At 38.4% G+C, this 21,352-nt stretch overlaps 1 protein-coding gene across 1 annotated transcript; it reads left to right on the top strand.

Annotated features, from left to right (window-relative positions):
* The first annotated feature begins 1,315 nt into the window (after window positions 1-1,315).
* On the top strand, window positions 1,316-18,629 carry adgrl4 (adhesion G protein-coupled receptor L4). The gene is made up of 16 exons (XM_089001489.1): window positions 1,316-1,430; window positions 1,610-1,759; window positions 7,719-7,868; window positions 9,141-9,290; window positions 9,510-9,580; window positions 11,281-11,460; window positions 11,596-11,779; window positions 11,848-11,961; window positions 12,462-12,661; window positions 13,637-13,816; window positions 14,079-14,282; window positions 15,546-15,766; window positions 16,130-16,196; window positions 16,318-16,409; window positions 16,498-16,666; window positions 18,232-18,629. The coding sequence occupies exons 1-16, from the start codon at window positions 1,316-1,318 to the stop codon at window positions 18,292-18,294; spliced, it is 2,310 nt and encodes a 769-aa protein (XP_088857615.1). The 3' UTR covers window positions 18,295-18,629.
* The last annotated feature ends 2,723 nt before the right edge of the window (window positions 18,630-21,352 follow it).

Here is a 21,352-nt window from a genome sequence, read left to right on the forward strand (position 1 = left end):
TTGCTTAGAACATTTCTATTTGGATAAGTTATCTATAAAAAAAGTCCTTGGGGAACTCGAGCAACCAAAACCAAGAAAGAACTTTAAGGAGTTCACATACTTTGACATACGATGGGGTAACTGGGTAAAAAAAACAAAAAAACAAAACAAAACAAACAAACAAAACTTCATATACCTTCGTTCATCGCCGCAAAGCAAACACATTATGAAGTAGTTCATTGTTTTGTTAGCATTTAAGCCATTAAAGCTTTCACTCGCCACCACTCATCTGATTTTAATCTTGCAACAACAATGATGCAATTTAAATGAGCCAGAACTTTTGGGAGGCTTTTCAACATAACAGTTGAACTCTTTTTTTGGCACTCAGGCTAATAAATCACGAGACAAATGTGACATTTTGCCACCAAATGAGCAGCACGTGTGGAATTCCTTCGAGGGGAAATTGTATTTTCCACCACAACATTCTTGCACTTTTCTATTGCCGTCTGCACAGAAAGTGAACTTTTTCCTTAACCCACACATGTTTGAACTGTTCGGGTTTGGTGGTAGCGGCTCCAGACTCTCCAGACGATAACTTGCATGATTCACATGTGGACTCTCTCACCAGTCCAGTCTTTCTTTCTTTTCATGTTCTCATCGGACTCAAAGTAGAGGCTCGGTATGACTACATGTAAAGCTGTAAATTTTTCCTTTGGCTTCAACTAAATATGTGGCAATCGTGTTCATGTAATTCGTTTTCAGATAAATGCAATGCTCTGTGCTCCTGTTAATGTGAATAATAGAAAAAAAAGTGTTATTTCTCGATAGTAATGCATTGAAAATGTCAGAATACTCATTTGAATAAAAATGATAGCCAATATAATTTACTGTTATTAGTATGATTCCTAAAATCTTGTCAAATCATTAAAATACAGCAAGATGACAAGACACCAACTTATGCAGGCCTGTGTAGTTGAAGATGGCAGCAGTGGAGTTATGTGAACGTATCTACGGAAGGGAGGAGGTCATCCTTGACTCCAGCCATAGTTCGAGTTGTGCCCTGAGTAAAACCTCATTGGACAATTGAACAATGGCTACAGAGGCTTTCCAAAGGGCAACACAAACCACAAGAAGATTTAAAGTACAAACACCAATGCTTCTAAACATAATACAGTGAATGCTAAGTGTGATAAAATGAAGATGCCACTTTTTGGTGAGGATTAGGTACTCGAGGTACGGTGCTTCTAGTATATTTTTGGAAAAAAGGGGGAGGTTAGATTAACGATCAAGACAGGAAGGGCCAGGTTTAGAGAAACAGGAAAAGTGACTTAAGGAAATGGACGACGTCAGAAGCCAGCCCACAGCAAACAGTCTGCTAAAAAGCAGCTTCAGAACCAACGCAATGATGGAGTCTTCGCTCTGGTCACCAATGAAACTAATCCTTTTGACAGGTATGTGAATCAAGCAAACTTGATATGGTTGTATGGGGTGCAATGTTGACATGACCATGATATTTGAAGGAGTACACGACTGCTGTCATCAACAAATATACAGAATTTGATATTAATAAAGGGACTAAAATAGTGTTGGATATTTCCAAAGGTTCCATTTTTTGGTTGTGTGTGTGCAGCATGGCTCTCCAGTATGATGGACCCCTGCCGATTCTCTGACATTTGTGATTCTTGCCACAAACTCGCAACGTGCAAAGCTTTGAATGGCTCAAACGAGGCTTGCTTTTGTGGCCATGGATATACCGGAGATGGGACAACGTTTTGCAATGGTAAATATCAATTCACAAAAATATTCGGATGGTCACTGAGTACTTGCAATGTAAATTGTCTTGTGTGTATGTTTTCCAGACATTTCAACATTTTGTGAATACCATAACAAACTACAAGTAGGGTCTCTGATTTTTAAATCAGAGAATTCTTTACCAATTGACATGTCCATCAATATCTTTGTGGAACTTTTCAATGCATTTATCAAATGGAGTGAGAAATAATGAAGATGATATGTTAAACAAGTTGTCATTTTTCCATGACAAAAAGTGGCCATTTTATATATTAATACTGAAGTTAAACAAAATACAATCTGTATTGCCCAGTTTTCTGGGAGCCTATCAAACAATTTTGTTAAATGAGGAGAATCTTTCCTAAAATCATTTCCCTTCTTGTGTCACATTCAACTCCTAGGGTCGGCTGTACAGTTCCCGGGCACAAACTACTTTTTAGATACATGTCAAGTTATAATTGAAGAACTATAATTAAGGATACAATTACTGCACTACAGACAAAGAGTAGCACAGTGGGACCGTGGAAATACTAGTGCACAGTACACATTTTTGAGGAGGGAATAAATAAATAAAGTGCGCAAGGATTTACTGTATAAATATGGTATTACTAATACTGCAACTGTGATACTATAATTACAGGTCACTACTGCACAATGATACCCATACATTAAAACGGTGGCACGACTGCACAATGGTACCCTTGCATTACAGAAAGTCTTGATACTGATATGTCACATCTTTGTTGGTGATAGTAGAATGTTATTGACGAACACGTGTAGCCTACGTTACCTGAGATTAAATCCTTTTGTGTTATAAAAGTAGGCATGGTTATTCTAATTCTGATTTACATGTACATGTTCCTTCAAAAGTATTTTCTGTTCGAAACTCCACATTGGAAGTTCATATTTTGAGGTGTATTGCAATCATATTTTTTTTTCAATGGGTTGAAAGTGTGTTCAAATAAGTTTGACTAATTTTTGTCAATATGGGGGCATTAAAAAGGGTTGAATATGGTTTCTCTATCATACAAGCTTGGTTTAATGAAGCCTTTGTGACACATTCATGCTAACCTTTTAAACTACCAAATAGGAGGAAATAGTAGATTTCACAATAAGTAGAGTATGTAAAACAGAGTGATAACCACCCCTCAGTTTTATCAACAATTCAGTATTGGTGGAGGTTTGGACTTGGATGAATGGCAATATAATTATATAATAACAATATGGCACAGCTAAGATAATAAATCTAACAGGAGCCCAATAGTGTTGTACAGTGCTGAAAATGCAATTGACCATTACATAAGCGCATACGGTTTTGAGACAAAGAGGATGACAAGTTCAGTCATTCAGTCAACTGTTACAAGTTAATTATGCGTGCGTCTGTGTAAGCTCTCAGTCGTACAGGAGTGGTCCATCGATGAGAAGGTTTCTTCAGCCGTCATCTGTACAAAAGTGAAGGTTTCGGACGTTTCGCCTCCTATCCAAGAGGCTTCGTCAGCGAACTAAAGTCTGACTGGTCGTATCGGCCCCATTTATATATCCCTAATGTCCAGACCTGGTGGCGCCGGACACAGCTATGATAGGTCCCTACTCTCAGGTTGGGGGGGGGGGGCGTGGGACCCCCCCCTGTGGCCCCACTGATTGTTACTACATTCCTGACTAACGATTGGCCTATTACCCCCACTCCCCCCGGTATCACCTCATCAGCATAACGACCCTCATCAGCATTGCGAATGTTGCCTAACCTGTTTTGCCTAAGCAGGCTATTGTATGAACGATCCAAATTGAACCTCACACCACCAGACCGGTTTAATGAAGGATTTTGTTGTTTTATAAGAATCGCCTCTTTTACCCCCCTTTCAAACCATCTATGTTCTTTCGCTAAGATTTTAACCTCATTGTCGTCAAATGAGTGGTTAGTAGCTTTTAGGTGCAAATGTACTGCCGATTGAGGCCCACTAGTATTATCCCTGCGATGTTGATAAAGTCTTTTTTTGAGAATTTGTTGAGTCTCCCCAATGTACTGCTCTTTACAATTTTCATTCTTACAATGTATGGAATAAACTACATTACTTTGTTTTTCATTTGGTAGCCTATCTTTTGGATGCACTAATTTTTGCCTTAACGTGTTTATCGGTTTGAAATAAGTAGGAATTTTATGTTGCCAAAGGACTCTTTGTAATTTTTCTGAAACTCCTGCAACGTAAGGTACTGCTACTCCTCTCCTTTTAGAATCTTGAGAATTATTGGTTTCGTTCGCTATTCTTTCTTTCTGACATTTGTTGAATGACCACTGAGGGTACCCACAGTTAGTGAGTGCTCTCCTGATATGTTTTGACTCCTTTTCTCTACCTTCAGTGCTAGTTGGTATTAGTTTAGCCCTATGCTGGAGGGTTCTGATAACTCCTAGTTTATGTTGTAAAAGGTGGTTAGACAAAAAGTAAGTATTGGTCAGTGTGCGTAGCCTTCCTAAAGACTTCTGTTTTTAGCGCTCTGTCCTCTTTTATAATTACTTTACAATCCAAGAAGGCTAGTTGGTTCTCTTGAATGTCCTCACGAGTAAATTTAATGTCCACATATCTAAACCAGTGTCTAGGTTTTGTCCCTGACAAGGAGAAACAGGCCCTCACATCCTTCCCAGGGACAAAACCTAGACACTGGTTTAGATATGTGGACGATACTTTTGTCATAATTAAGAAACAAGAAATTCAATCCTTCACAGATCACCTCAACTCTGTAGACTTCAACATTAAATTTACTCGTGAGGACATTCAAGAGAACCAACTAGCCTTCTTGGATTGTAAAGTAATTATAAAAGAGGACAGAGCGCTAAAAACAGAAGTCTTCAGGAAGGCTACGCACACTGACCAATACTTACTTTTTGACTCTAACCACCCTTTACAACATAAACTAGGAGTTATCAGAACCCTCCAGCATAGGGCTAAACTAATACCAACTAGCACTGAAGGTAGAGAAAAGGAGTCAAAACATATCAGGAGAGCACTCACTAACTGTGGGTACCCTCAGTGGTCATTCAACAAATGTCAGAAAGAAAGAATAGCGAACGAAACCAATAATTCTCAAGATTCTAAAATTCTAAAAATTAGTGCATCCAAAAGATAGGCTACCAAATGAAAAACAAAGTAATGTAGTTTATTCCATACATTGTAAGAATGAAAATTGTAAAGAGCAGTACATTGGGGAGACTCAACAAATTCTCAAAAAAAGACTTTATCAACATCGCAGGGATAATACTAGTGGGCCTCAATCGGCAGTACATTTGCACCTAAAAGCTACTAACCACTAATTTGACGACAATGAGGTTAAAATCTTAGCGAAAGAACATAGATGGTTTGAAAGGGGGGTAAAAGAGGCGATTCTTATAAAACAACAAAATCCTTCACTAAACCGGTCTGGTGGTGTGTGGTTCAATTTGGATCGTTCATACAATAGCCTGCTCAGGCAAAACAGGTTAGGCAACTTTCGCAATGCTGATGAGGGTCGTTATGCTGATGAGGTGATACCGGGGGGAGTGGGGGTAATAGGCCAATCGTTAGTCAGGAATGTAGTAACAATCAGTGGGGCCACAGGGGGGGGTCCCGCGCCCCCCCCCCCCCCCAACCTGAGAGTAGGGACCTATCATAGCTGTGTCCGGCGCCACCAGGTCTGGACATTAGGGATATATAAATGGGGTCGATACGACCAGTCAGACTTTAGTTCGCTGACGAAGCCTCTTGGATAGGAGGCGAAACGTCCGAAACCTTCACTTTTGTACAGATGACGGCTGAAGAAACCTTCTCATCGATTAATTATGCGTGCTTTTATTTTTTGTTATGTTATGTTCTGTTATGTTTTTGATAAAACATGAAAGTGAGCATGCAGGTGTGATGCTTGTGTTAGAGTAACCGCAAGCACATCCTGTGCATGCTGCAAGGTATTTCCCCTTTGAGTCCTGGTCACCTCTCATGAGAAGGCAGGATATCCCCTCTTGGACAACCCTTGTGCACAAAGTACAGAAGAGAGGAAAGGCACAGTATTTGTCATCAATACACACGTGAAAACAGCAGTGGAAATTCATGACAGGTCAGTTCCAGTAAACTTCATGGCACGAAGGGTTACCTAAGTATCATTAGATTTTTTTTTCTAGTCAGAGATTGGGTGTTCAATCTATTACAGTATTCAAAACTAAAACTAAGCAAGCAACCACACATTCCATAAAAAATGCATGATAGGTAAATTGAAACCTATATTGTCTCAGGGTGTGGTTGTGGAGGTAATGGTTGTTGTTGTCGATGTGTGTCCATTGATTGGCCAGTTCAGGGTGTCCCCCACATACTGCCCGAAAACAGCGATGATAGGTTAGAGTCCGCCCGAGAATCTCGTGAGGATAAGTAGTTCGGATAATGGATGGATTTCTGTGAAAGATCCAGTCAGGTTAAAATGGATCCTTGCCTTCAAGCCAAAACAAAAAATGTGCACAGTAAACTAATGCAATTTATGGATGATGAATAATCCATCATATATACCAGAGCCAAATGCCAAAAGGAGGAAATGTAACACCTCAGAATACAACATACTATATCATATCAATCCCGAGTCACCATTTAATAAAACCCCCGCAGATGGGGGTAGTGCACACCGTCCCTTTTTTTTTTTTTGTAAAAAAAATAATACTCAATTACTATTTTATTTCGGAAAGAGGTTCCCTGAAAATAAAATCATCTGGCTACAGATAGTTTTTTTTAATTACATTCACTTAAAAAAATATCTGGATCCTATCAGTTAACAAATACATGTATACATGTATACATATACATACACATATATATATATATATATATATATATATATATATATATATATATATATATATATATATATATATATATATATATATATATATATATATATACATACATACATACATACATACATATATATATATATATATATATATATATATATATATATATATATATATATATATATACAGTAAAGTCTCGTTATATCGATATTCAAGGGAGTCCGAAAAAATATCGATATAACCGGGACTATCGATATATCCGACCCTGTTTGCATGTAATTTTCTCCGTGCGTGCATAGAAATAGTATCGATATAACCGGGACTATCGATATATCCGATATCGATATAACGAGACTTTACTGTATATATATATATATATATATATATATATATATATATATATATATATATATATATATATATATATATATATATATATATATATATACATTTTATTTCAAGCGCCTTTCAAAACACCCAAGGACACTTTACAATAAAAACAATAGAACACAGCACATAACAATAAAACCATAAGTAAAATGATAAATAATAAAATAGCAGAGAGAATCAGACGTTGAAAGCAATTTTAATTTAATTTTTAATTTAATATATAATTTAATATGATGGTTGATGGCCTATTTTGCTCTTTTAGAAATAAGAAAGCAATGACTGATTGATCTTGAGTTTTGAATGCCTCAGCGGGCTGTTGTGACCATGAACTGAATTTATGCCGTATTGTGCTCAGCTCGCCATTCATTCAAACTACACTAGCAACAATGGCAAAATAATTCCAACAGTAAATGGTGGTGCAAGCCCTCGCACATTTTTTTTAATTTTTTTAGATTACCAATAACATTCTTTTGAGACTCTCTCAACGATCTTTTCCAAGTAGATTTCTTGGTCAGTAGTAATATGTGGCTGAGAGTTCCAAATATTGCGAATTGGTCTATATGACACATTCAAAATCAGTCGACTAAAGATAAACTATGTAAGAAACAAGCTTTTCTTGAAATGTTAACTAGGTCCTTCATTTTTTTTCCTTCATCTTTTGTCATCGGCCAGTTGTCTGACCAAGTGATTAACTGTCAAATTATGCCAACATGGTTTCCCAGGTAACAACAGTGTTCTTTTCTTCTCTCCACAGATGACAATGAATGTGAGAATGTGACAAACATCTGCGGAAACAAAAGCAACTGCACCAATACAATGGGCAGTTACTACTGTACATGTTTGCCTGGTTACATTTCAACTGGGCAGTCCAAGTTCCAGACGAATGATGGCACTGAATGCAGAGGTAATGGTCAATTCGAACACTAATTTGAATCAATGAAAGACATGTTGGTCTGCATGATAATCAGAACTTCACAGAACACTCTTGAAGATGGTGCACTTCTCCTCTTATGCTACATCCAAATGGTTGATGAATGCTAGTTAATATAAAATAAATATATTTTATTCTCAAAACCGAGTATTTTTGAGTTCTAATTAGCATACCTTATTTTTGACGCTTCAGAGTATAATGCACACTTTCAATGAATGGCATATTTTAAAACTGTTTTTATACATAGGGTGCACTGCAATAAAGTCATGCATCCAGTATATTTTGCAGTGTTAAAGGGAATACAACGGAATATATTGCATTTTTACCTATACCCTGTATACAGTACTGGCTGCGGTTCTGTTATGTTTCCATGAGATGGAGCTACACAAAAGAGAATACAATAGAACACAGCTTTAAGACACATTCGCAGCGGCTGTAAAAGTGCTTATGCATATGTCAATTAGTGTCGGGCAGAACCTGTTTTCGTTAGAATCGGTTCCTGCAAATAATCATCCCTAGATGGCAGAGGAACACTAACATGGAAACAACTTAATGGGGAATGTAAATAGACTTTAAGACCATATACAGTATACTATTGTATAGCAATTCAGATTATGAGGTGCAATGTCAATCTTAAAAAAAAAAATAGATCAACCTTAAGAATGGCATTGAAAGATTATGGTGATTACCATCCAAAATTGCAATACCAAAAATTATCAACAGCATTAATTAAAATGTTAAGAACCCTAATTGATGTTTTTATTTGCAATTCCCTTTATCATTATGGTAATGTATTCACAAGTTACATATTTGCGTAGGCAACGCGTGTGACTGCAGTTGAACAGATGTTAAGCGTTAGCTGTTGGAACAGGGTGTGAATGTGTGAACTTTTTTTCTTCTACTGAACTATGGAGAATAAACACATTGGAGGTGTTTCTTCCTTTCCTTTCCTCTGAGAAGCCACGTTAGAACTTTGGCTCAATATGAAACACAAGCAAACTCTGTGGTTCTCATCAGCCCCCACACATATTGGAAGCATGTCGTCCACCTACAAGAATTATTAGGCATCACTATTACGACAGATATTTCCAATGAAATGAAGTTATCAGGGACAGTGATGAAATGTTATGATATGTCTTTACGTCACATTACTGGACGCGCTTGGCTCTGTCATATGCACAATTTTCTTTAATCACATTGTGTTTGCTTTAAACTGAAGGTAAGATTTTTGTGTGAATTATTCAGACATTGATGAATGTGAGGCAGGACAGGCATGTGGACCGAACTCACACTGCCACAATATCAATGGATCTTTCTATTGCACTTGTCAGCGTGATTACATCCCAACTTCTGGCACTAAGCATTTTCATCCAGAGCAAGGTGCAAGATGTAAAGGTCAGTATGAGAAGGAAGAATAAACACACTCTCTCTATCCTCTCATTTTTAGGTTTATATACAGTCACTTTCACACTTGCAAATTTTGCCTACAACTCACATTATAAACCCTTGGCAAGTATTGATGTTGCAAAAAAATAAACAGGAAAACAAATGTTGGCTATGAAAGTTTTAGGGGATTTTGCTTTGGCTGATTTTTTGGTAATTGTTATTTTTCAGATCATCCCCAAAAACACTGTCATGACAACATTGGGTGCATCACACAGACTGTCAATGAAACACTTGAATATGTAAGTAGCCCACCGCTCCCATCCAACAACTTTAATTTGATTGAAAGTAATAAGGAAGAACTGATGAAACAATATTTTTGATGTCAGTGACAAAAAGCATGTCACACGCTAAAAATTACAGAATCATCAAACTGAAAGTTTGGAGACCTCACTCGCCAGGACAATCACTAAGAACTAAGAGATTCAATGTTTTGTACTGTGGTTGAAAATGACTCAAACTATAAACTTGATTAGGAACACCTGCCCAATATATTTCTTTGTTTCATTTTGTTATTTTTGTGGTTCGGGTGGATGTCCTTAATTCACTTCTGGTGGATATCCTTCTTCTCCATCATCATCCTTTCAGGAAAAGTGTCATATAATTGCAAAGGAAGAACCTAAAACTGGCATACAGCATTAATGTTGTATGCAATCACAATTGATGTGATAATGTCAGAATCAATCAGAATAAGAATCAATCTTGTTGCCATAGTACATCCAGAGCTGGGAACTATTTTTTGTCGGATGGTGCAACATGAAACTTCTCATCTCATCTCATTTTCCGTACGGCTTATTCCTTATTAGGGTCGCGGGGGTTGCTGGAGCCTATCTCAGCTGTCTTCGGGCACGAGGCGGGGGACACCCTAAATTGGTTGCCAGCCAATCGCAGGGCACACAAAGACATACAACAGTCACTCTCACACTCACACCTAGGGACAATTTGGTGTGGTCAACCTGCCTGCCATGCATGTTTTTGGAGGGTGGGAGGAAACCGGAGGACCCGGAGAAAACCCACGCGGGTCCGGGGAGAACATGCAAACTCCACACAGGGAGGCCGGTCCGGGACGCGAACCGGCGACCTCTGCACTGTGAAGCCGGTGTGCTAACCACTCGACTACCGGGCCGCCCTAACATGAAACTTAACAGTTCATAATGAAGGTAAACTATGAGACCGAGAAAGAAGTAAAGTAAATTGTGCAAAAGCCAGAACCATGTGCAGTATACATCAAGTGTATGTGTGAGGTATAGGTTATGTTTTTGTTTAGCCAAGGGGAAGAAGTTGTTAATGTGGCGGTGAGTTGTTGTCCAAATAGACTGTAGACTCCTGCTTGAGGGCAGAGGGTCAAACAGTTTGTGTCCGGGGTGAGAAGCGTCAGTTGTAATCCAACCTGCACAACTCCTTCCTGGAGACATGACAGGTCCAGAATGTTTGGCACTCTAAAAACAATAACATTCTTAGCAGGAAGTTTATGACTTAAGGGAATCTGACATTGTATGAAATGACTGGTTAAATTCCTGTTGAGTGAAATTTAGCGCTTTTTTTTCAATCAAACTTTTGGTTCAAATTGTTACATTTTTGGGGTCAAGGTAACATAAGATTGTATTGTGAAACTATTTTCAGTTTTGATATTTGTTTTCCTTATTTAGACGTAAGATGGGTAATTACAAGAAGCATCTTTCATTTTGGGTTGATGTTATAGTAAATCGGAACAACACTAATAAAAAGGGTTATTACTCTGACAGTGTCAAACAAAACACAGCTTTCTTGTTTCACAGAGGATTTATGGTAAAGTTCATCAGATTTTAAAGTCGTGTCTGAAAACCAATTTGATAAAAACACCCCCGCCCATTTTCTATTTAGTTGTTGTGTTTCTTTTTCCTGCACTGCAAATGCATTTTTTACTGAATGGAATATTAGCTGTTTTTTTCTGCCCTTTTAGATGAGTAACCTGACTGAGCCCCTCAGCCTGCTGAATGAAATTGCTCAGCAGTCGTCCGGGGATCTGACCTCTGTGGAAGTCATTGCATATGTTGAGGCCTTGAGCCGGTCTACATCGTTGCTGGCCACAGGAGAAAATGATCATCCTGCCAAACAAGCTGTTGTCCACTCAACTCTCACTGTAATCTTCACTTGCTCATTTCTTTCTCACTCACTCTTTTGACCATGGTACCTCTTATCTTGCATGTTTTTTTTTCATGGCAAGCGTGTGTTTTATTGGCGCAATAACACAGGGAAAAAAATCTTTGGTCAACAGAAATTAGCAAAAGCTGTTAACAACTTGGTAGAGAATGATGAGCTGGTGGCGTGGAACAGGATTGAAGAGGAACGCCGGGAACGGACAGTAACCAAGCTGCTGCAAACTGTAGAAGAAAGTGCTCTTGCTTTGGCTCACAGTCTCCAAACTCCCAATGAACTTCAAATTAAAGACACACAACTTGGTAAAGTTGTCATTTAGACTTTGATTGGCATTGATTATCATTTATCATCTATTAATCTTCTCTCCTAGAAATGAAACTGGTCACTTTTGATGCCAATCGCAAAAAAGACACATTGTCTTCCACCATGGGTGGAAATATCATGACACTCACTCCAAAGATGAGATCAAAGGAGGATAATAATGGTAAGTCTAATATCACTTAAATGACAAGAATGATAATTTCACAAATTATATTCTAGAATTTCAGGAAATGTTGACTTTTTTAAAATACATTTAAACAAGGTCTCATTGACTATGGTGACTTAAAGGGAAGGAATTTGGGTCTGCTGTTGATGCATTGCATTCAAAATAGAATTTCTAATTGTCACTAAAATAGTAAAATTGTTACCGTTGATTATAGGGAATTATAAATCTGATATAGTTGCGATCTGAACCTGTATTGGGGAAATAAAAATCAAAAGAGCATTTCAGTTCGTATGTTAATATAATAATGGGTATGGAGGGGATGAAAAAAATGTACAAAATCAATTTTGAAAGGACAATAAAGAAATATATTTGGGATATTGACTGCTGAGACATTGCAAATTAAAGTATTGTGAAAGTTACTTGTCATTCAGTAATGATAGCCAAGGGATGAGGTTTGACCATCATCATTGGTGTGCTCAAATCTTTTTGTCCCTCAGAGAGAGTGTCTGTGGTGTTTGTGCGATATGACAGCATTGGAGACATCCTAAAGCCGAGCATCGACCCGGGTGTCACAGATGACTCCCACTATTTAGAAACGGAGGAAATCACTGTCAATTCCCAAGTGGTGGCAGTGGCCGTCAAACCTGCTGACGTCTACCAGCTTGACCATGTCATCTTCACTCTCAGGCACGTGGAGGTAAAGATGAATGCGCACACACTGTCTTTCACTGAATTTGCTGCTTCTGCAAAAATGCAGTGCAGAACTTTCTGGAGGGGAGTTCCGCTTCATTTCTGGTCATTGTGCTGCAGTCAGCATCTTTGTACTGTACCTTGCTAAAACATTGCAGAGTTTTATTCAGCTTGAAATACTGGATCTAAAAAACAATACATATTATAACTACTCTGAGATTTGCTTTTGTTGTGGCAAGAAAAAGATGGATTCTAATGAAGAAGCTACGCATAAAAGAAAGAAGAATTGAACAAAAAAGTTGACCATCTATCTAACTACCTACCTACTGGTCCGTCCGTCCGTCCATCCATATGTGTTTGTTTATTTATTTATTACTTTTACACAAACGGCCTATGATGTGTAAAATGCGCAAAAGCACATTGAAATATTCATATCGATGATGTTGCTTAACATTGACGATAACTATTCAAACTATTGTATTTGCCGCAGTAGGCTGTGGTAACATGATCGATACATATACATTTATTTATTAAATAAATAGCAAACAATAAAACAAATCATAATGAGTATTCTGGTTTGGCAATTCCGAACATTCTTTTCTTCAGACAATTGACAACACAAATAAAACGGACTGGTATTTTAGGCTTCTGATCCTTGTTTTAGGGAAAAACCCTTGTAAAGTTAAGAAATCTGTTAAGAAAATATTTATTTCTGACTCAAAACCGACTTCGTTATTATTAAATTGACAGTTGTTTTAATGAGATTACCAAACCAAGAGATACGGGGATGACAGCACACATTTTACAGATAGGTCATGACCTTCAACATCATTGAACTGATGCCACCATTTCCAATTGCATTTCATTGACAATTGATCAAAGTTTTATTTTTTCGTTCCACTGTAAGTCCAAAGATTTGAGTTCCAAATTTATTGCAGATATCCATCTCACAAGATCATTTGTTCCCTTTTCCCCTGCAAAGCCTGTCGACCTCAAAACCGATGTGACCAAATGTGCCTTTTGGGAGTACACTACTGACAGCCTGCAGGGTCACTGGGCCACGCACGGCTGCAAGACCGTGCACGTCCGTAGCAATGCGACGACGTGCACCTGCAACCACCTTACACATTTTGCCATCCTTATGTCCTCAGGAAGAGCCAATGTAAGGATTCTTTTTTTAACTTACAAAACGCCATGTTCATTGACCAAACATCATTTTGGGGGGGTTGTTAGTTGGAGTACTGGAACGCCGGTTAATATATTGCAGCAAAATATCCACATTATAGGATTCCTCCTATTTTCACCTTGATGACAAATGCCTTTTTTTTAACTTGCGCTTATTCCAAAGAAACATTTTGTATTAAAAGGAAAAAGATATATTCAGCTGTGATTTAACATACCTTCAAATTCTCTTGATATGTCAGTTTGTGGCCCACCAAATCGTCCTGACCCGCATCACTCAGCTGGGGATGATCATCTCCATCATCTGTTTGTCCATGTGCATTTTCACCTTCTGGTTCTTCAGCGACATCCAGAGCACCAGGACCACCATTCACAAGAACCTGTGCTGCAGTCTCTTCATGGCCGAGTTCATCTTCCTGGTGGGGATCAACATGTACACACACAAGGTAACTAAGGAACTAGAACTCGGGTGGCCTCTAACCCAGCCTTTCGCAAACATTGTAAGCGACGCATCCTGCTGAATCATGACAAAACAAGAAACCCCCCTAAAAATATTCAATACTACTTCTATTGAAACATATAGAATGTCAGTTTTGAAACAAGATAAAAAGTCTCACAATAATGGAGCACATATGTTGTTTTGATGCTGTTCGCAACCATTTTCTCCCTGTAGTTTTTTCAAAAGTTCTTGTACTCCGTTTAAAAAAAATGGCACCCGTCCGGGCCGGATGGACGGACCGTTCCCTCTTAGGGAAAGAATACCCATCTCTGACCATTTCTCAATCTTGAGCACATTATGGAAAGTGCTCATGTACCCAGTGGGAAGCACGGCGCGCACCCCATTTTGAGAATCCTTCCATCTATTTTCCATACAACAGATCCTGTTCAGGGGCACGTAGAGCAGGAGCCTACCCCAGTTGAATTTTTGTAAAAGGCACAGGTTGCACATAAAGAGGCAGACGACCATTCTCACATTCTGAGAGGGAATAAAATACATGCAGTCCTGTCAGGGGAATGAACGACTCTACTACCATTGGCTCGGTTGAGAGTGAAACCACAGACGTTGAATAACTGAACATGAGGAGCTCTGAATCGACCAAGAGCAACAAAACAATATATGGTGTTACTTCAGAATCAGCATTAAAAAAAACAGTACGCACGTATGTACGTATGTAAGCGCGAAAGGTTGTTTGTTTCTATGTGCCCTATGGTGGGCTTGTGTGTATGTATGTATGTATGTATGTATGTATGTATGTATGTATGTATGTATGTATGTATGTATGTATGTATGTATGTATGTATGTACGTATGTATGTATGTATGTATGTATGTATGTATGTATGTACGTACATACATACATACAGACATTTGCATACAGTTGGTTTTTTTAATGCTGATTCGCGAAAGGTTGTTCGTTCATGTTTAAATGCGCATTCAAAATTGAATCTCCCTTGCAACTCTCTGGGCAAACACATTTTATTCCCAAACATCAATTCATTGCTTTAAAAAATGTATGAATCATTTTTATTGTCTCATTATATAGCCATATAATTTAAGTTTTACGGTTACTTAGTGGTGGTGCAGGGAATATGTGGGACCAACATGAAAATCAACATTCACCAACACGTTTATATGTTTCAGGTCATTCAAATGACCTTCCCGAATAAAATATTACATCTCTTTCGTTCTCTTTCTTTGTTTCCTGGCAGCTCTTTTGCTCAGTTATTGCAGGGCTGCTACACTATTTCTTCCTGGCGGCCTTTGCTTGGATGTGCATCGAAGGCATCCATCTGTACTTAATAGTGGTTGGCGTCATCTACAACAAAGGCTTCCTGCACCGTAACTTTTACATTTTCGGTTATGGAAGCCCGGCAGTGGTCGTGGCCATCTCAGCCACCCTCGGTTCCAAGTATTATGGCACTGATAAAATGTGAGTATATATTTTTTATTATTTGATTTGATGACAAATAAATACTAAAGGAAAAATCAAATGAAACTCCTTTAGTTCGGGGAACAAAATAATGAGTTTTAATGCATTTGAATACAGGCAGTATGAAGACAATATTAAAAATAGATGCATGTCTGTTGCTTTTTATTTCTTTTGTTACAAAGAATAGATTTATTTTTGAAAAAGAGCATCTCATCGTGCATTTGGGGCAATAGGGGTCCTTAGCCAAAAAAGGCTATATTGATTCACATCTGGAGAGATTGAAGCCGAGGACCAATGATAAAAGGCAGGCCAAATACAATTAATCAAGGTTGCTAAGTGGGACATCTTGCTTTTATATTTTAGGTGTTGGCTGAGCACAGAGAACCACTTCATATGGAGCTTCATTGGACCCGCCTGTTTGATCATTCTAGTATGTTATTTGAGCAAGCAGCAAGGACGTTCACGTACTAAAATAAAACAAATAACAACACACAAGCTCACGGTTAGACATGTACGGAAATTGTGATGCAATTGTTTTGATTTCCACTCAGGTAAATCTGCTGGCCTTTGGAGTGATCATCTATAAAGTGTACAGGCACACGGTGGTGAAGAAGCCTGAAATAAGTCACTACGAGAACATCAGGTGGGATTATTCATACTTGATGAGATTTTTATTGTCCATTTCAGGTGTTTTTGTTTATCAGTTTAAATGTGTTGGTCGGGGCTGGTAGGTCATGTGCCCGTGGAGCCGTAGCGCTGCTTTTTGTGCTGGGTGCCACGTGGACCTTTGGAGTTCTGCACATCTTTTATGAGAGCACGCTCACAGCGTATCTGTTCACAATCACCAACGCCTTCCAGGGCATGTTCATCTTCATCTTCCTCTGCGTGCTCTCCAGAAAGGTAACATCACAAGTGTTCCTATAGTCTATTTGAATATTATGAGGGCCTTTTTTAATGCATAGTAGCACTTCACCCTACAAACCGGCACAAATTAAGCTCAAAAGATGGTACAACTGTACCATCTTTTGAATAATTTTGTTCTTAATTTAAAAGAAAATATATTTTTCCATAATCCAGGCTAATTAAACAGGATCTCATGTCGTACTTAGTTTGACTCCAGACCATAGAAATTACAGTGTCTTGACAAATGCATACGTCTGTGTAAGCTCTCAGTCGTACAGGAGTGGTCCATCGATGAGAAGGTTTCTTCAGCCGTCATCTGTACAAATTTGAAGGTTTCGGACGTTGCGCCTCATATCCAAGAGGCTTCGTCAGCGAACTAAAGTCTTACTGGTCGTATAAGCCCTATTTATTTATCCCTAATGTCCAGACATGGCGGCGCCGGATACAGCTATGATATGTCCCTACTCTCAGGTTGGGGGGAGCAGAGGACAACTTCCTGTGGCCCCACTGATTGTTCCTACATTCCTGACTAACGACTGGCCCATTTCCCCCACTCCCACCGGTATCACCTCATCAGCATTACGAATGTTGCCTAACCTGTTTTGCCTAAGCAGGCTATTGTATGAACGATCCAAATTGATCCTCACCCCACCAGACCGGTTTAATGAAGGATTTTGTTGTTTTATAAGAATCGCTTCTTTTACCCCCCTTTCAAACCATCTACGTTCTTTCGCTAAGATGTTAACCCCATTGTCGTCAAATGAGTGGTTGCTAGCTTTTAGGTGCAAATGTACTGCCGATTGAGGCCCACTTGTATTATCCCTGCGATGTTGATAAAGTCTTTTTTTGAGAATTTGTTGAGTCTCCCCAATGTACTGCTCTTTACAATTTTCATTCTTACAATGTATTGAATAAACTACATTACTTTGTTTTTCATTTGGTAGCCTATCTTTTGGATGCACTATTTTTTGCCTTAACGTGTGTATCGGTTTGAAATAAGTAGGCATTTTGTGTTGCCAAAGGACTCTTTGTAATTTTTCTGAAACTCCTGCAATGTAAGGTACTTCTACTCCTCTCCTTTTTGTATCTTGAGAATTTTTGGTTTCATTCCCTATTCTTTCTTTCTGACATTTGTTGAATGACCACTGAGGGTACCCACAGTTAGTGAGTGCTCTCATGATATGTTTTGACTCGTTTTCTCGACCTTCAATGCTAGTTGGAATTAGTTTAGCCCTATGCTGGAGGGTTCTGTTTGTGTTGTAAAGGGTGGTTAGAGTCAAAAAATAAGTAAGCCTCTTGGATAGGAGGCGAAACGTCCGAAACCTTCAAATTTGTACAGATGACGGCTGAAGAAACCTTCTCATCGATTGACAAATGCATGTTTTTCAGACAAACACATTTACATGCTTCAGACATTTAGTGAATAATTCCCGGGGACTATGATGGCAATCCATTCTTGTAAAGTATTGCTGTATATATTGGCACACGCCTGTATGATTTTTCTCCTATTTAATAGCAAAAATAGTGGTGATAATTGTGTCTATCATTGTTATTGTTTTCAGATTCAAGAGGAGTACTACAGGCTCTTTAAAAATATGGCATGTTGCTTTGAATGCCTGAGATGAATTCATTATATGAATGCAAGTACCGGATTAAGTTGAACAAAATTCCAAGATATACTATAAAACGGACATGGAGTGAATGTGAAGTCATTTTTTTTTTCAATCTCTCATTCATCATACATCATTTAGTATATTTTGTTAGTTTGTGTTTCAATGCATGCAATAAACAATGCCCATTCATAAAAGCACTTCTTCTGAGAGTAACACTGCAATCAACCTTTACCTTTATATTTTGTTTTTATTTTATGCCTGTCGCACATTAAATAAGAACAGCCCCATTTGACCCACTCTTGTGTTTAAATGTTAAATTAATAATAAAAATGAATCAAGGAAACAAACCATGTGTCGTTTATCAATAGTTTTTAGTTTACTGTACTGGAAAAAAACAGCTTCCTTTATGAGCTTGAAGGGGAAATGAGTAACAATGGCGCCATCTAGCGAATAGTAGTTACGCAGCCTCGCGAGTATCTGCAAACCTTTCTGTCAGAAAGGTTTTGTTTTGTTGGTCGTTGCCTTTTTGGCATCTTTTCTCTCGGCAATAGACCAGTCATTAATTAGTGTGCGCGTTAAACAATGTTTCCCGTCAATGTTGTCTTCCTTTATCCATTAAGGACTCATACAAACGTCATGTTGTTCCACAATGAAAAGTGAAGAGTGAGTAAACCCTCTTTGTATGGTGCTTTGAAGCAATGTGGCTCTATAAAGCTCTCTATAAATTACACTAGATTTCATTATTACTAAATTATTTTCGTTTTAATTTATTACCATGTGCAAAGGTGTTATTGAAACTTTGTGACCATCCAGGGTGTATGTTGCTGCCGCTGCTCACCTACAGAAAAACGAATCCTGTGACTGTAACCTGACCTTGAGAGTTTTGAAAGGCTCTTATAAATCGAATGTATTACTATTATTATTATTATTATTATTATTATTATTATTGTTGTTGTTGTTGTTGTTGTTGTTGTTGTTGTTGTTGTTGTTGTTTGTTGTTGTTGTTGTTTGAACGTGATATTTTCCTTCCGGCTTTTCCCTTAAAGGACAACCGGCGTCTCCGGACAAGTTGTGTTCATAATTTGTAAAATGGCTTCAAATGACTTCTACTGAGCGTATTTTACAAAGATTCCACCGCATATAGCTATATTTTACATTTTAAGACTCGCGCTGAATATTCAGGAAGTCTTGTTTTTGACTAGGTGATGATGCCTGACGTGACGTCACTAAAATACCGCCCTTCAATGTATTTTGTTGTACTTGTTTGGTCTGGAGATGTCATGTTGCACCCAAAAGCCGCCAGAAGGCCAGAAGAGGGCATCCAAGCACCATATAAGGAATTTATCAGCCTGTGGAAACGGAGGTGGCCACAGGAGGCCATTTTGTGCCTCTTTTTTTGGGTGAAAGATTTTCCCCCAATGTTTCCCCAAAATGGCACAAATAAATTCTTTAAATGATTGCAAACATGTATGCTTTCCTCTTTAGAATTTCCTCTTTAGAAGTATTTGAATCATATTCATCACTGGATGTGGAACAAGAAAGCATATTCTCTGAATCTGAAGCCATTGTTTTGATTCACTAGCAATGCAAGACGTCTTGGCGTGACATCATGAACTGGGGGCGGGACTTTCTGAAAATGTCCAATTCGCAGCTCAATTTTTTTGCAGATTTTGGACACGTTAAGTCATTTTTATTGGTGTTTTGCATTTGACTAAAAATATCATACTGCGTGTTTTGGGTATTATAGATGCTATAAAACGTTTTTCTGGTGTCAGTTAAAAAAAACAAAAAAGTGATGTTGGTTGTCCTTTCAGGGGTCGCCACAGCGAATCAGTGTCCTCCATCGAACCATGTTTTGTGCATCCTCCTCTCTCACACCAGATCCCTTCATGTCCTCTTTCACAACATCCACACACCTCGTAGTCAACACTCAGCATCATTCTCCCAATACAGTACTGTATCCAGTATTCACTATTTCTCCTCTGGACATTTATGAACGAGATACAATCTGCTTCATTTTAAACCAATTTGTGCCACTAGATGGGAGCATTGTACTAAGTAACTAACTTTGAAAAGTCATGACAGAAAGACACCGTGTTTACGGATTGCCACAACAAAATATATTTATCTTGAAATCAATTACATTTTCGTTCCAGCCCGCACTAATGCAATATGTGGGATAAAGCCCAGATAAGCCATCGTCCTAATTTGAGCATGATCTCTCTGAGGTCTCTTAAATCTTGAGAGAGATCTTGATTCCCTCCCCTTTCAACGACAACTGATTCCAATTTCCAACAAGGCGTTTGCAGAAATATGTGTTACGATTGTATGACTGTTTGAATGTTTGATCTTATGTGTTCTGTTATATTTTAATATTTTCCTTTTCTCTTTTTTTTGCCGCTGCAGCTATTGTAAAAGCGCTCTACAAATAGACGTAATTGTATCATATTATCAACACTGCCTTTCCTGACCATCTTCATCTTTATTAAGTTCATTGAATTGCTTGTTCTGTAGCCAGAAGGGGACACAAGTCAGTGTCTTATTATATTGTTCCAGTCTCAAGCCCGGATAAATATATACAGAGGGTTGTGTCAGGAAGTGCATCCGACGTAAAAGCTTGGCCAAAACAAATATGTGAATCAAATATCTGAAGATGGAGGACACTGATTCCCTGTGACGACCCCTTGAAGGTAAAAGCCGAAAGGTAAAGAAGAAGAAGCTCAACACTACTTCACGAGTTGCAAATGTGTGCATTTCAGTGTGATGGTCAGTAATTCCCAATGATATAAATCATAAATGACAAGGACAAACTTGTTTTAGGTTACTTGTGAATACTTCAGACATGGGGTCTCGTTCTTCAAGGGCCTCTGTTTTCCAGCTCTCCCACGAGCATAACATTTGAGTCTAATAATCAGGATCATTCTAAAACTGATCACCTGAATTGCGTATGCTGCAGCCGGAACAGTAGCCCTCTTGAACATGTCTGCTTTAGACTATTGAGAGACAGAAATAAAAGATATACAGTAAAGTCTCGTTATATCGATATCGGATATATCGATAGTCCCGGTTA

Source organism: Hippocampus bargibanti, linkage group LG07 (assembly GCF_051943395.1).
Source record: "Hippocampus bargibanti isolate YZ-2025 linkage group LG07, ASM5194339v1, whole genome shotgun sequence".
In the NCBI taxonomy this organism is placed as follows: Eukaryota; Metazoa; Chordata; class Actinopteri; order Syngnathiformes; family Syngnathidae; genus Hippocampus; species Hippocampus bargibanti.

Excerpts from the sequence above, each read along its gene's own strand:
- adgrl4 (XM_089001489.1), top strand. The coding sequence starts at position 1,316 with ATGGACGACGTCAGAAGCCAGCCCACAGCAAACAGTCTGCTAAAAAGC. Across the intron at positions 9,581-11,280 it reads TCAATGAAACACTTGAATAT|ATGAGTAACCTGACTGAGCC; the intron begins GTAAGTAGCCCA and ends CTGCCCTTTTAG. Across the intron at positions 11,461-11,595 it reads TTGTCCACTCAACTCTCACT|AAATTAGCAAAAGCTGTTAA; the intron begins GTAATCTTCACT and ends TTTGGTCAACAG.